The sequence below is a fragment of the Myxine glutinosa genome, chromosome 5 (assembly GCF_964187855.1).
Source record: "Myxine glutinosa chromosome 5, kmMyxGlut1.1, whole genome shotgun sequence".
Classification (NCBI taxonomy): Eukaryota; Metazoa; Chordata; class Myxini; order Myxiniformes; family Myxinidae; genus Myxine; species Myxine glutinosa.
The window spans coordinates 152,416,819-152,430,861 of NC_136265.1; the positions used below are offsets into that span (position 1 = coordinate 152,416,819).

Consider the following 14,043-nt stretch of genomic DNA (forward strand, 5'->3'; position numbering starts at 1 on the left):
GAAATTATTTCTCCATCTATTATGTTTGGCAACAATCTTTTAACAACCAATCTTGCACCATTGCACAGTCCCTGTTTCGGATCAAAGTTACGGAGTAACATGATGACAGCACCATCTTTGAGACGAAGTTTGTGCAATGGCATTCCAGAAGGAGTTAATTGATTTAGGAATTCCATAGGATAATTTAGTGCCTCTTCAGGGTCATCACAGACAATGGAATCAGCGCTGAAGTACGTCTTTTCTTCCCCAGGAAATGCATCCAGTATCTCATCGTTGATCACAAATGTGGATTCATTCTTTGGACACAACACGGCTCGTTGTGCCAGCGCATCATAGTTTGAATGGATTTCGTTCAAATTACCAAAAACAGCCTCTGCTAAAGACATGTTGTCTTCTACACAGATACGATCAGGCAGTCGTATTAAATCTGAGTCAGGAATTGTTTCCACAGTCCCATTTCCAACCGACAGTAACCATTTTGAGAATTCTTCGTCATCATTAGCTCTCATGTTTGATTTTAAGTTCAGCAGTTTGAACTTTGGCCACAACTTGCTACGCTTGATGCATGTGGCGATGATTGCTGCAGGTGCAGCGCGAGGTACAACGGGCAAAACCTGCCTGAAGTCCCCACCAAGAAGTAAGACCTTTCCACCAAAAGGAATGTTGTTGCTGGTTACATCCCGGAGACATCGATCAACAGCCGCTAAAGCATATGCTGGAGCCATAGGTGCTTCATCCCAAATGAATAGGTTGGCCTTCCTTAGAGTATCTGCATCTTTACTCGTAGGTGATATGTTGCATGTGGAGTTTTCCAAAATGGGCACTGGCAATTTAAATCGATGGTGCGATGTACGGCCCCCTGCTAGCAATGTTGCTGCAATGCCCGAGTACGCCATTGGAAGAACCAAACGACACTGGCCTTGCAAGATGTGCAGAAGCGTATTATAGAGAAAGGTCTTGCCACTTCCGCTCGGTCCATCAACGAAAAACAACCGGTTGCCTGTGTACTGGTCCCTACAATGAACGGCCTGTAGGACCTCATCTACAATTTTGATTTGGTCATCATTTAGTAGTTGTCTGTTGTTTTCACCTTTTTCATGTTCATCTCCCGGTACATACTGATAATCATCGCTCGAAAGATCTTCAACAGTGTCTGGAGGTACTGGTAACTGAAATGCTTCCAAGGTCTGTCCATGTCTTAGGAGGAAGGACTGTATTTCTCGCAATGCCATGAAAATACTTTGTTCCAAGATATGGCCGCTGTGCACAAAATCTTCGCAAAGGTCGTTTTTATATTTTTCCCACAGTGCCGACGTGTCTGTTGGTGTGCAGAATATGCATAGGGTTGCAAAAAGAGATCTCAATTGTTGTGGCATGGCAAAGATAACTCCATCAGCTAAGGACCTGTCCCATTCTGTATCATCTTCTGTTAAATGTAATTTCCTGGCTGCATCCTTGTATGTTTCACAAACTGCTCCATCTACGGTTCTGAGATCTTCAAATGATGTTTTACCAGGGCAGTGCAGCAGGAGTACACGAAGATGAAAGCGCTCAATGTCCATAGGGCTTGCCGAAACCATGCGTCCGATAACCTTGTTGCCGCCCCGGCGTCGAAGTTTCCATGTCTTTCGTCCATCTTCAAATACGTAATATTTTGGAATGTCATGGTACAGATAACTTCGTGCCTCAGGGTCTCTCTGGTTTAACTGAAACCAAGCTGTAAGTGTTGTACCCCTATGTCGTACAATGGCTTCTTCCTCGTTACCATCCCTGAACACAACAGTCTGCAATTCAGGTAAGTGTACCGCAAGTCTGGTGATGGAATGGGACTGTTTGTGCATTTCAAATTCCATCAATCTCCATGCTGCCTCTGGGGCACTGACATATCTACAGTCCAAATAGGTCTTTATTTCGTCCACCTCCACTCTCCCGCGCTCTCGAATTTCGATGCTGGCACAGTCATGTCCCTTGTACACATATTTAAATAAGTACTTTATACTCTTTATGCTTTAGCCTAGTCAAAAAATCTGAAAATGTGCCTTTATAGAATGATTGAGGCATTTTTGAGTAAAAGCAAACAAACCACTTTTTCTGGGGTAGTTTTTCATGCTGAATATGAATCTGTTGTTTGCCAAGCCCAAAAATGCGTAATTAGGTCACTAATCAAGGTCAAAGGTCAATGAGTGCAAAATTCAATTTTTTTGAAAAAATGCTTTATTTTACATCCCCTATCTGTACATTTCAATTATTTTACAATATTTTGTCTAGTAAGGTTGCTAAAGCTTTTCAAAATCTTATTTTTAAAGGAAAACGTGAGGACACATCTATGCTCATTTGCCTTTATCTCTGTAAGGGGCGACAATTAGTTTTTGCATAATTTGCTTGCAGTTTAACCTCTAAATGCACAATGGGGCAGAGTTTTTATGCTCCTATTGATGGTCTAGAGATAGATTTTATAAAGACAGAATCTAAATGTCACCAGTAAACAACATAGGTCAAAGGTCAATGAGTGCGAAAGTCTTGCAATGACGTAACAGTTACTTGCACTTGAAACCATCCCTTTCACTCAACAGTGAAAGTGGCTTCATCTTTCTGACCCCAATGCATTTGCCATGTTTGTCAAATCATTTCCATTCAGACAGAGCAGGGTGTTCTTCAATAGACCCTTAATGATGAAGAATGAATCTAATAGCCTAGCATAAGCCATCTAGTTCGTACCCTAGGCATCAGGCATTAAACATTTCAGGAGTACAGGTAAGGGTCTTTTTAAGATTGTTAAAAAATGAAATATAAAATCAAATGAAAGTAAAGGAATGCATTCTTCTTTGGTGAGATACATGTACATACAAATGTGTAATGTATGCTTGACATCTCACATCATAGGCAGGCCTACATACATGTACATTTACCTAACAGTAGCAAAAAGACAGGCAGGGCATGGGCATTGACGATGAGTGCCTAATGCATCTACCACTAATGAATTAGTGATATCGGTTAGATGTTTTGTCTTGAAGAAGCTTTACTTTGTGTCTTTGAGAATAAGATTAAAACCCGGGCCAACACTGCCTGCGCTTATTCGATCATTTAAGGGCTGTTGCAGTATATCATACAACGTTGTAGTTTTCATGGTCAGAACATGCGTGCCTGGTGCTTAGTTTGGTTTCTGTTTCTCCCCTCAGGCCAACCATGGAACCTATTGCCAGCCTCAAGCGACAGCGTGAGGATGTGTCGTTTGAACTTTGTATCATTTGTCAGGGAACTAGCCAGGTCAAAGATACGATTTTCAACCAGACAAACCAGGGTATTGCTGCCATCAGAGAGGCGACCGAGCTCCGATGCAAACTTAGACACTATGAATTTCGATCAGCCGTGGACAGGCTTTCGACTCTCTTTGCAGAGCCTCCAGAAAGTCTCCCCAAACTTAAATGGCATAAGCTATGTTACTCTGCATACACACACAAGGGGAAAATAAATGCTAAGCTAGCCAAGGAACAATCGAAAAACGAAAAAGATCCTGAAAGAAAGAGTGTTTCGGCTGAAGCATGTCCGTTTTTACGCAGTAGTACTACTAAGATGAACTGGACATTGTGTATGTTCTGCCAGAACTTTGACAAGAAGCAGAAGACAAGTCGTGTCACAACCTTCAAAATGAGTAATGAAACTACGGAAAAAGCTAAATTTGTACATAACATCTTAGTCCGTACTGCAAATGAGAATGATTTAATCTCAGCTGAGGCATGTTACCATGTTAACTGTCTTAGTAAATTCTTTAGGGATGTCAAAAGGGTGGAAACTGAAAGCAAATCAGCAGACATGGCGATATCATGGTTGTGTCAAGAGCTGCGTCACTCTGCTGAGAAAGGGCACGTATTTGAACTATCTGCAGTGTTCGAGAGGTACAAAGAGTTAGCCAGTGAGTGCGACGGCACAATTCCTACATCGTATCTTAGTAGACTGGGGACTTTTAAAGAAACTTTGTCGAATTGCATTGGGGACATTTATGAATTTCTTGTGCTAAGAAATTTGGCGCCTTCAGAGAAACAAACTTTGCTTCTTCCACGACATTTCAGTCACATACCTCTTTCAGAAATGGTGTGCGGTCAGAACAGTGCAGACTATATTCCCATATTTAGACAACAGGATGATCATTTTCTGTCTTTAGTGCACGTTGCTCTGCAACTCCGCAGTGATATCATGTCACATCCTGCATTCGAAGGTTGCGATGTAAGCGAAAAAGCAGAGTTGGCAAGTGTACCACCATCTGTACTCATGTTTGTGAATATCTTGCTTGGAGGCCAAAGTAGTGTCGATGCTGAGTTTGACGAAAGTGAGATGTCTGAAACTGGTTGGGTGAAGAAGACAAGGGTCCTTAGCATTGGACAAGACATGGTCTATGGTGTATGTGGAGACAAGAAGGCACCGCCTAAACACGTTGGAATGGGTATGACGCTGCACCAGTCAACTCGATCAAAGAAATTAGTTGAGCTATTCCATAATGCTGGGCACATAATCAGCTATAACCGGGTTCTTAGGTATGACACTGCCATGGCTGAAAACACTCTGAAAGCGCTTGATCAAGAAACTGGGGCAGTTGTTACCAGCAACCTGGTTTCGGGACGATTTGTGCATTTTTCTGGCGACAATATTGACATCAATGACTCTACCCTAGATGGCAAAAATACATTTCACGCTACTCAGTTAGCTGCCTGGCAGAGGGGGCCATCTGCTGAAAGCGGTCTTGGAGACATCAAACCATCCAATACGTCAACGTTGGATATACCAACAGCAGTTGAAAAGATCCAACAACAGCAGTTTCCGACACCATCAAAGAAGGTCACAGAAGATGCTGAAAAGTTCATTTGCCATATCTACAAGGAACCATCTGAGAACTGTAATCAAGCCCGCATTAAACTGTTCAACAAATGCCATGCAACGGAGACCCTACCTCCATCTAGTGATGCAGCAAAGTTCCACATAGAGCGTGCAAACTACCAAAGTTTCATTTGGAGAGAGGCCAGTAATCCAATGACAGATCTGCCACCGCCGACTGATTGTGGATGGAAACTCGTTGATGACAAGTTGTCACCGGTTCTTACAACTTTACCGTCAATTCCAAAGGGATGCCGAGAACTTACTCAGTGTGGTTGCAAGAAAGGTTGCAGTTCTGATAGTTGCTCTTGTCGGAAGTGGGGGAAACAGTTCTGCACTGAGGCCTGCAAGTGCAATGCCAGTGAAACACCATGTCGAAACAGGCCAAAGTAGGGGGGGGGGGGGGGGGTCAGAGCTTACACAGTTAAGCTAATTGGCATTCCCCTGGATGGCTCCTCCTTCCAGCCAATCAGTCTGACAGACTGCAATTGATTCAGGATTAATTAAGAATACATGTGATAATGATCAACTGCCTGCACTCCAAACATGTTTGCCATGAAGTGCATTTTGCGCCTTGTGCCATGTAAGTGCACTTTGCGCCTTGTGACCGTTAGCCTTAATTAAGTGGCTAATTAGTCAAATATTGACATTTAGTGTAGAAAACAATCTTGCTATTATATAGGACTCAGGTAAACCACTTCACTGATGGTATTTAAGGCAACAATTCAAGTGAATTAAAACAGTATGTCAAAAAACGAAAAGTTGCTTCATTACGGATATATTCACAAAAATCTGATTTTTTCCCTTCACAATTCCCTTTACTTTCATAATTGTGAAAAGCTGTAGTAACCTTACCAGACAAAATACTGTAAAATAATTGAAATGTACAGATAGGTGATGTAAAATAAAACATTTTTTCAAAAATTTTGAATTTTGCACTCATTGACCTTTGACCTTGATTAGTGACCTAATTACGCATTTTTGGGCTTGGCAAACAACAGATTCGTATTCAGCACGAAAAACTACCCCAGAAAAGGTGGTTTGCTTGCTTTTACTCAAAAATGCCTCATGAATTCACGTTTCCCAGAAATTTGACTAGACTACTTGCGCAAACCTCAATGTTGATGTGTGCTCTGTACTTCTTCAGTAAATAAGCATTGAATGGGACGACATATTGGCAATCAACATCGGTTCCATGAACGGTTATGGTGGGTCCATTTGGGGGACGCTTGTAAAGGGCATAGCCATCTATGCTCGCAAGTGTCTCTGCAGCATACGCTTTTGGAAAGCCTTTACTGCACACTCCATCTTTCACACAAATCGAATGGCGATTTAAATTGCCACACGGACCATGTATCATGTGAGACTTCACCAAGGAATGGATCTCTGGTGACTCATTTGAATTAGGAATTTGTGCGGAAACAATTCTGTCAATGTCTTCAGCGGTACAAATTTTATCTTCTTGGCACAGCATGAGTAATATGTGGGCATGCGGTAGGCCACGCTTCTGATACTCGACGACGTAGAGAAATGCACGTACTTTGCCCAACACGTGCTTCTTCGTTATATCGTCGATTAACTCTTTTAATTTCAGATGAAACACGCGTGCCACTAAATCTGGTCTGCCTTCAGCTCGTTGGTGTTGGCCGATGTTTTCTTGTATCTCTGTCCATTTTGGATTACACGTGAACGTGATGAAAAGATCTGGTTTTCCGAATTTGCGAACAATGGCCATAGCATCTTGGTAGTTCTGCTGCATAGCTCTGGGACTCCCTGCAAAACTCGACGGCAAAATGACGATACGACCGACAGGACGTTGGTTATCAGCAGCAACGTTCTGGACGTGGTCCAGTAGTCCTCTGTATTCCATGGCTCTAAGGGTTTCCTGATTTTGTTTGAAGTATTGCAGTCGATTTGCTTCTGCCTTGCAATAACCGTCGACAACATACTGCTGGAACAATTTCCCCGAAGAATGGATAGTGCTGAATTCATTTCGAATAGCCAGTCGGTAGGCATAGAATTCACGATGAGTTACCTTGTTTCGAACCGCAGTCTGTCGCTGGTGAGGCATGTTTATCATCCATCCAGGCTCGCCATGTGGAAAGAGAATGGGATATGTCATGGGATCAATGTGAGAGGAAAGTGGAGAGAGATTGTGTAAGCCCTGGTCATGCAAATGAACCTGGAAATCCCTGTTTGCAGGTGGTTCACCATCTTGTCCACTAACGAAGACAGCAGCAATTTCATCAGCAGTTGGTATGTTGTAACGTCTTTGGTCGTCTGCACACAGTCGACGAAAATGCATTTCCAAGGTAGAAGGGAGGCGATCTTCAAGGACAGCTTTCCTGATTTCTTCCTGTTCACGCTCGAACATAGTCTTGTAACATGTGACATAAGGATTAACGTCAGATAGTATGTTGTGCAGTTCTGCCATCAATTCTTGCAAACATCTGTGATTCTCAGGTCGATTCATACGTTCCTTTGTAGCTTGAGCTGTATCCAAAATAAATAATTGTGCAAATTGTGCTTGTTCATGTACATGTGATGGATGTAATGGACCACAGCGATGGTAAATTTGACCGTGGATTTTGAAACAGTATGGTCCATTTCCTGGAGGAGATGAGATCTGAGCACCCATTGATGCAAAAGCTAATGCCGAATTGTAATTCCGGATATTGTCTCGGAAGTTGCGACATTTTCCATCGTCACCCTGATAAAGTTGTTGCAGTCGAGCAGGTACGGCAAATAGTGGAGGCAATTTAACTTTTCCCTTGGAACAACACAGTGTAAATCCATCCCCTTGTCCTGTTGATTCATTTGTGAAATGGTGTGCAGAACAGTACACACATGGTGACGTCACTGGACCGCATTTATGCTCTTGAACAATATTATCGGATACTTCGGCCGGATTCATTATGGCTGCGGTTGTATATGTTTGCTGAGCACTCCAACGTCTTTGTTGCTCAGCATGCCATGCGAGTCTGTGTTGGCGTTCATCGACGGTCTCGTTCTCGCACCTCATCGTTGTTGCAGCAGCATCCTGTGCGAGTCTGTGTTCACGTTCGTCGAGGGTCTCGTTCTCCCTCCTCATCGTTGTTGCAGCAGCATCCTGTGCGAGTCTGTGTTCACGTTCGTCGAGGGTCTCGTTCTCCCTCCTCATCGTTGTTGCAGCAGCATCCTGTGCGAGTCTGTGTTCACGTTCGTCGAGGGTCTCGTTCTCCCTCCTCATCGTTGTTGCAGCAGCATCCTGTGCGAGTCTGTGTTCACGTTCGTCGAGGGTCTCGTTCTCCCTCCTCATCGTTGTTGCAGCAGCATCCTGTGCGAGTCTGTGTTCACGTTCGTCGAGGGTCTCGTTCTCCCTCCTCATCGTTGTTGCAGCAGCATCCTGTGCGAGTCGGTGTTCACGTTCCTCAACTGTCTCGTTCTCCTGTCTCATTCGTTTTCTTGCTGCAACCTGTTCAAGTCTGCATTGACGTTCGTCGACGGACTCGTTCTCCCGTCTCATTCGTTTTCTGGCTGCATCCTGTTCAAGTCTGCATTGACGTTCGACGACGGACTCGTTCGCCCTTCTCATTCGTTTTCTAGCTGCATCCTGTTCAGGTCTGCGTTCTTCATCCATTTTGGAAATGGAAGTTTCCACGCACCGCATGAATTGTCACGATCCTCAATAGGAAGTGTCTCATAATTATCAAATGACAAATGGCAAGTAAATTACATTGTGAAAATTTAATATTTCAAATAGACCTATTTAAAGTGTATGCGCAAATAACTAATAAATAAAAAAACGAAGAAATATGTCTCGGTAATTTCCTGAACTCGGTAATTTCTCGGTAATTTTACTTCCGGCTAAAAATGTTGAATGAAATAAAAACGAAGAAATATATGTCGTTTTGTGACGACTGTCACCAAAGGTAAACGGTGAATTCACTCGGTTTATTCGGTTCGGCTCGGTTTAAAGAAAAAGCGATAATGTCGAAATGTTGACGTCTGTGTCATGTTGGGCGGTGTATGATACTTGTTGGCTGTTGGGCGGTGATATGGTGTATTTTTAAAAATATATCTCTGCGTTTTCCCGCGTTGCTGACACCGAGTCTAAAACCATGATGGTGAGTTATATTGGAGATAAAGGCGTGAGAGAGACTCAATGGCCTTGAAGTTACAGGCATTTGAGAATTCATTTCGTTCTATAAACGGCAACTTTCATCGGATTTTCTTCTCGTTTTTTTTCAACCGAGTCTAAAACTATGTTAGCGACTGTGAAAAATGAAATGATATATCGAATTTAAAATAGATATCGACACATTGCCGTCGGTGTCATGTTGGGCGGTGTATGATACACCATGACGCGATTTTAAAAAATATATCTCTGCATTTTCCCGCGTGTGTGGAATGTTTGTGGAAAATTAAAGATTTCAAATAAACCTATTTAAAGTGTATGCGCACATAACTAATAAAAAAAACGAAGAAATATCTCTCGGTAATTTCCTGAAACATATTTTACTTCCGGCTAATATGTTGAATGAAATAAAAACGAAGAAATATATGTCGGCATCATTGTTGACGTTTTTGTGACGACTATCATCAAACGAAATAGTAATATATCATAACGGAAAAGCAAAAGCGAATTTTTAATATATATCGACACATTGCCGGCGGTGTCATGTTGGGCGGTGTATGATACACCATGACGCGATTTTAAAAAATATATCTCTGCATTTTCCCGCGTGTGTGGATTGTTCTCAATTATTGCTGACACCGAGTCTAAAAGTAAAACCATCGATAAAAATGAAATCATATGGTGAGTTAGATTGGAGATAAAGGCGTGAGAGAGACTCAATGGCCTTGAAGTTACAGGCCTTTGAGAATTCATTTCGTTCTATAAACGGCAACTTTCATCGGATTTTCTTCCCGTTTTTTTTCAACCGAGTCTAAAACTATGTTAGCGACTGTGAAAAATGAAATGATTTATCGAATTTGATTTGAAATAAAACTGGGGGAGAGCAAGACACCACGGGCCTACAAAACAGGACTCAAAGCTATGCGAGTTAATAAAATGGTGGATATTTGTTTATAGCCACTCCCAGAATGGGTGGAGCTATGGGTGGAGCTACTCTGCAAACCGAGTAAGCCACACCCCGGACAGACACCCAACAGATAGACAGACAGACAGACAGAATCATCTACGGCTATTATAATATAGATGACATGATAGGTCACATGGTTTGGCAGCCATATTGGATTGAAGGAAAATATTAAATAATTATATCTTTGAAACCACTTACCCTGTCGATGCGAAATCTTACAAATGTCATCTAACACCATTGTTGCGTATAGTTTTAAAATGATGATGTCGTAGGTCACGTGGTTTGGCAGTCATCTTGGATAGAAAAACACACCTTATCCAATCAACACAAAACTTCACAAACGTGATCCCCTACCCATACATACGCAGAGTGTACATATATGATGTCATATGTCACGTGGTTTGGCAGACATATTAGCTTGAAAGCCGATATTTAAAAAAAATCCCTTCTCTGAAACCGCTTCACCGATCAATGTGAAACTTGTCCTGTGGTAAAAAGCTGATACTTCAAAACAGCTGAAGGGATTTAAACAAAACTTGTTTATTTTTAGGACAGTGAACAAGGGCATCTACCCATTGTCACGGGCAGGGACTACACGAAGGCATATTGGTGTGACACAGTCACATTGCTCTAGTTTTAAAACATAATTTTCAACATTTCGATGAAAAAGTGGCTATTTGAACATGGTTAACCACAATCGTTGTGTTCCTAAATGCAAGTCGGAGTCGTAAAAATATAGGAATACGAGAAATATCCATGGATGAGAGGAGTCGGGTTCATACCATTCACTGTCAATGTTAGTACATTCTAATGGGGGCGTGGTTATAACACACACACACACACACAAACGGACACTTCTCATTTCACCAAGAGATGCAAAATGTCTTACAATTTATTTTTTAGCCCTGGAACTAAACACAATACACATTTGTAACAACATAGCCCATACATCACCCATAACCACCCACTCCCCTCCCCCTCGTAACCTCCCTAATAATAGTAAATATCATCATCCTAAACTTACCCTGTGCATTGACAATCCCCACATATGACCTTCCCATCGGTGTAAAGAAGCATGAAGGTTTGGTGAGAACACTCATCTACGAACCTTCGGAAATTCACGGGCTCACTCACGTGTTCGGGTGTTTTTGCACGAGGGACTGCACCATATCAACTTCTTGGACGATTTGATCAGGTAGTTCTCCGACTTTCTCGCAGGTGCGCTTACAGGTATTTTGAACGGCTTCTTTAAAAGCTTTTTATTTATTTTTAGCTCACCTGGAACATAGTTCCGGGAAGCTTATGCGATGGCGCATCGTCCATCCGTCAGTCCGGAAACACTTGCAACTTCTTCTCCGAAACCGCTGATGGGATTGTGACCAAACTTGGCACAAATTATATTTGGTATGTTGGGACTAAAGTTTGTTTGTGGCATTAAAAAAAAAATCGGAGTTTAATGGGGTCTACCGGGGGTTAATTTTTTGTTTGTTTGTTTAATGTTTTATAATTACTTTAGTATGATTCTATATGCTGCCCTGTCTCCTAGCAACCATTTAAATAGGTTTAAAATACCGTGATATTGTTTAAAATACCTTTAGTCCGTGCAGTATAGTGCTTTATTCTACCAGGTGAGCGCCCCGGGGTATTGCCCCTAATTTTTCATTTTACAATCCTCATCCGAGAGGCTTGAAATACGTCCAGGCCGCCACAATTTGAACTTGTTACTAGGGGTTTCTGCGCATGCGTGCCCAGCAATCTGGGGCGGATTACGTCATTTGGAAGGTCGGGTATTCTTCTTAAAGTCGGGTGTAACGCAACTCAAAGTGGCACGCGAGTTTCATCTTGACAAAATGTTATTGCAGCAGACGGTGCCATATTGTTGCATTGCACCGGCGAAGCTGTGGTGAAAGTGCACAACACATTAGTCATTCAAATGCAATACTCAGGAGAATAATCAACCGACCTCATGACAAAAATTGTTTCATTTAGTCGTGTGTACATTGAGGCAGCCCGGCACACGAACGAACCTGTGCTGTCGAAACGCAGCTCGCACTAAATGTATATGTACCAGGACATACTTTCAGCGTTGGATACAAAGGTCTCGTCAGCGCCGTCCGCCATGAGGACGTATCACCATGGCAACGGAAAATACATTCATTCAAGCCTTTCCGATTGAGAACGGGGATACTCTTTTTTAATGCATAGTACAAATAGTGTATACATACAATTTGATATAATGCATAGAGCTCTAGAATAAAGATAACTTTAATTTTAAAGGAAAGTGGTTTAAAAGTAAAATGTATATTTATCAATATCATAACCGTGTAACCAGTTTTTTATTGTTGTTTTAAAAGCGTCAAATAAACAAGTTTATAGGATTGAGCAAACTGTGTGAAACACTTGATTTAAAACGACAAAAAACAACGCCATTGTATTCTGTTATTTTACCGATCAAGGGTCCTTCTTGTTGTGCGGTGTATAAGCAAAGCTTCTGTTTGTAATTTTGTTTCTTCACAATTAAAATGTAATAATGCTGCTGAGGTATAATGCAACGACTGTAGGTTGTGGTTTGCATAATAATGCGATATCACAAATTCAAACAAACTACTTGGTAGATACTGTAACTCGCATTATCTGAAGTTGTACTTCCCTCTTGTGGCAAGAAGTAGTAAATGGAGACAGATAGCGAAGAGTCAAGAGGATTACTCCATATCGATCTTATTTCCAAGTGCAAATTTATGGCATAAACATGTCATCCCCGCCGAAGATACAGCTGATCCCGAGGGAGTCCAAATAAATGGACAAAAATCCAAGATGGCGGAGGTGTCGATGAACAAGAATCCAAGATGGCGCTGGTGAAAACGCCTGAACAACAGCACCATAATCCACTAATAACTAGAAAAGCGAAATCTGCGGGGCTCTGCGTATAGCCAATAAGCCTGAGCGCACAAATCTAGGATTAAAGTTAGAATCTTAAAAATAGGCTTCAGTACAAAACGTGGAAACATCACCAACGAGAACAGCACTCGGTAGCGAGCATACCTCCACCTGGTGAACAGTTTACGTTTTGTATATCAGAGTAGACCAGAAAATCACAATACAGAATCACATTTAATCAAAATCAATCACAGGAATCACCATAGATCCAGTAACTAACAATCACCATAAATCACCATAATCACATACCCTGACTACCCCTCGTTTTTGGCCATATCACTCAATGGTGAAGAATCACTTTTTTAATTCTACTAGCTGGATCCGGATCCAGATCTTCACCAAAATTGAATCGATTCTTCCTTGTCACACACACAACCTGTCCATCAAGTTTCGTCCAAATACATCCATAACCTTTTGAGATATTCTGCTATGTATCGTGTTTGGCCCTCTCCCAATGGTGAAGAATCACTTGAAAATTAAATAATCCTCGTATCCGAATCCATATTCAGTTCTTCACCAAAATTGAATCAATTCTTCCTTGTCACACACCCAACCTCTCCACTAAGTTTCGTCCAAATCCGTCCACAACTTTTTGAGATATCCTACTTTGTATCGTTTTTGGCCCCATCTCTCAATGGTGAAGAATCACTTTAAACATTATAGTATCTGAATCCGGATCTTCACCAAAATCGAATCATTTCTTCCTTGTCATACACCCGACCTTTCCACCAGGTTTCGGCTGAATCCGTCCATAACTTTTTGAGATATCATTCTATATATAGTTTTTGGTGCCATCTCTCAATGGTGAAGAATCACTTTTTAAAATATTCTAGTATCTGATAATGGATCTTCACCAAAATGTAATCATTTAGTCTTCATCACACAGCCAACCTCTCCACGAAATTCCGTCCAAATCTGTCCACATCTTTTTGAGATATCCTGTTCACAGTCAGACAAACGAACAAGAAATATGTCGTGCAGACCATACTTGCGGAATCCCAAAAACAAAGTTGACCTCAAAAAAATTGGTGGTTGAATTCAATGACATGATTTGCGAATCTTCTTCAAATTTCAAATCTATAGGATGAAAAAAAAAATTCGGCCTATTTTGACCTTTTGACGTCAAAATCAATAGGCTTCTTCCTTTTGACCA

At 41.7% G+C, this 14,043-nt stretch overlaps 1 protein-coding gene across 1 annotated transcript in view; it reads right to left on the bottom strand.

The window, feature by feature from the left end:
- DRC8 (dynein regulatory complex subunit 8) overlaps positions 1 to 12,109 on the bottom strand; it is a 45,296-nt gene extending 33,187 nt beyond the window's left edge. Inside the window, exon 1 of the mRNA XM_078778874.1 lies at positions 12,032 to 12,109. Coding sequence (XP_078635000.1) covers positions 12,032 to 12,074 — 43 coding nt within the window. The 5' untranslated portion in view covers positions 12,075 to 12,109. The remainder of the gene's footprint in view (positions 1 to 12,031) is intronic.
- Between the last annotated feature and the right edge of the window lie 1,934 nt (positions 12,110 to 14,043).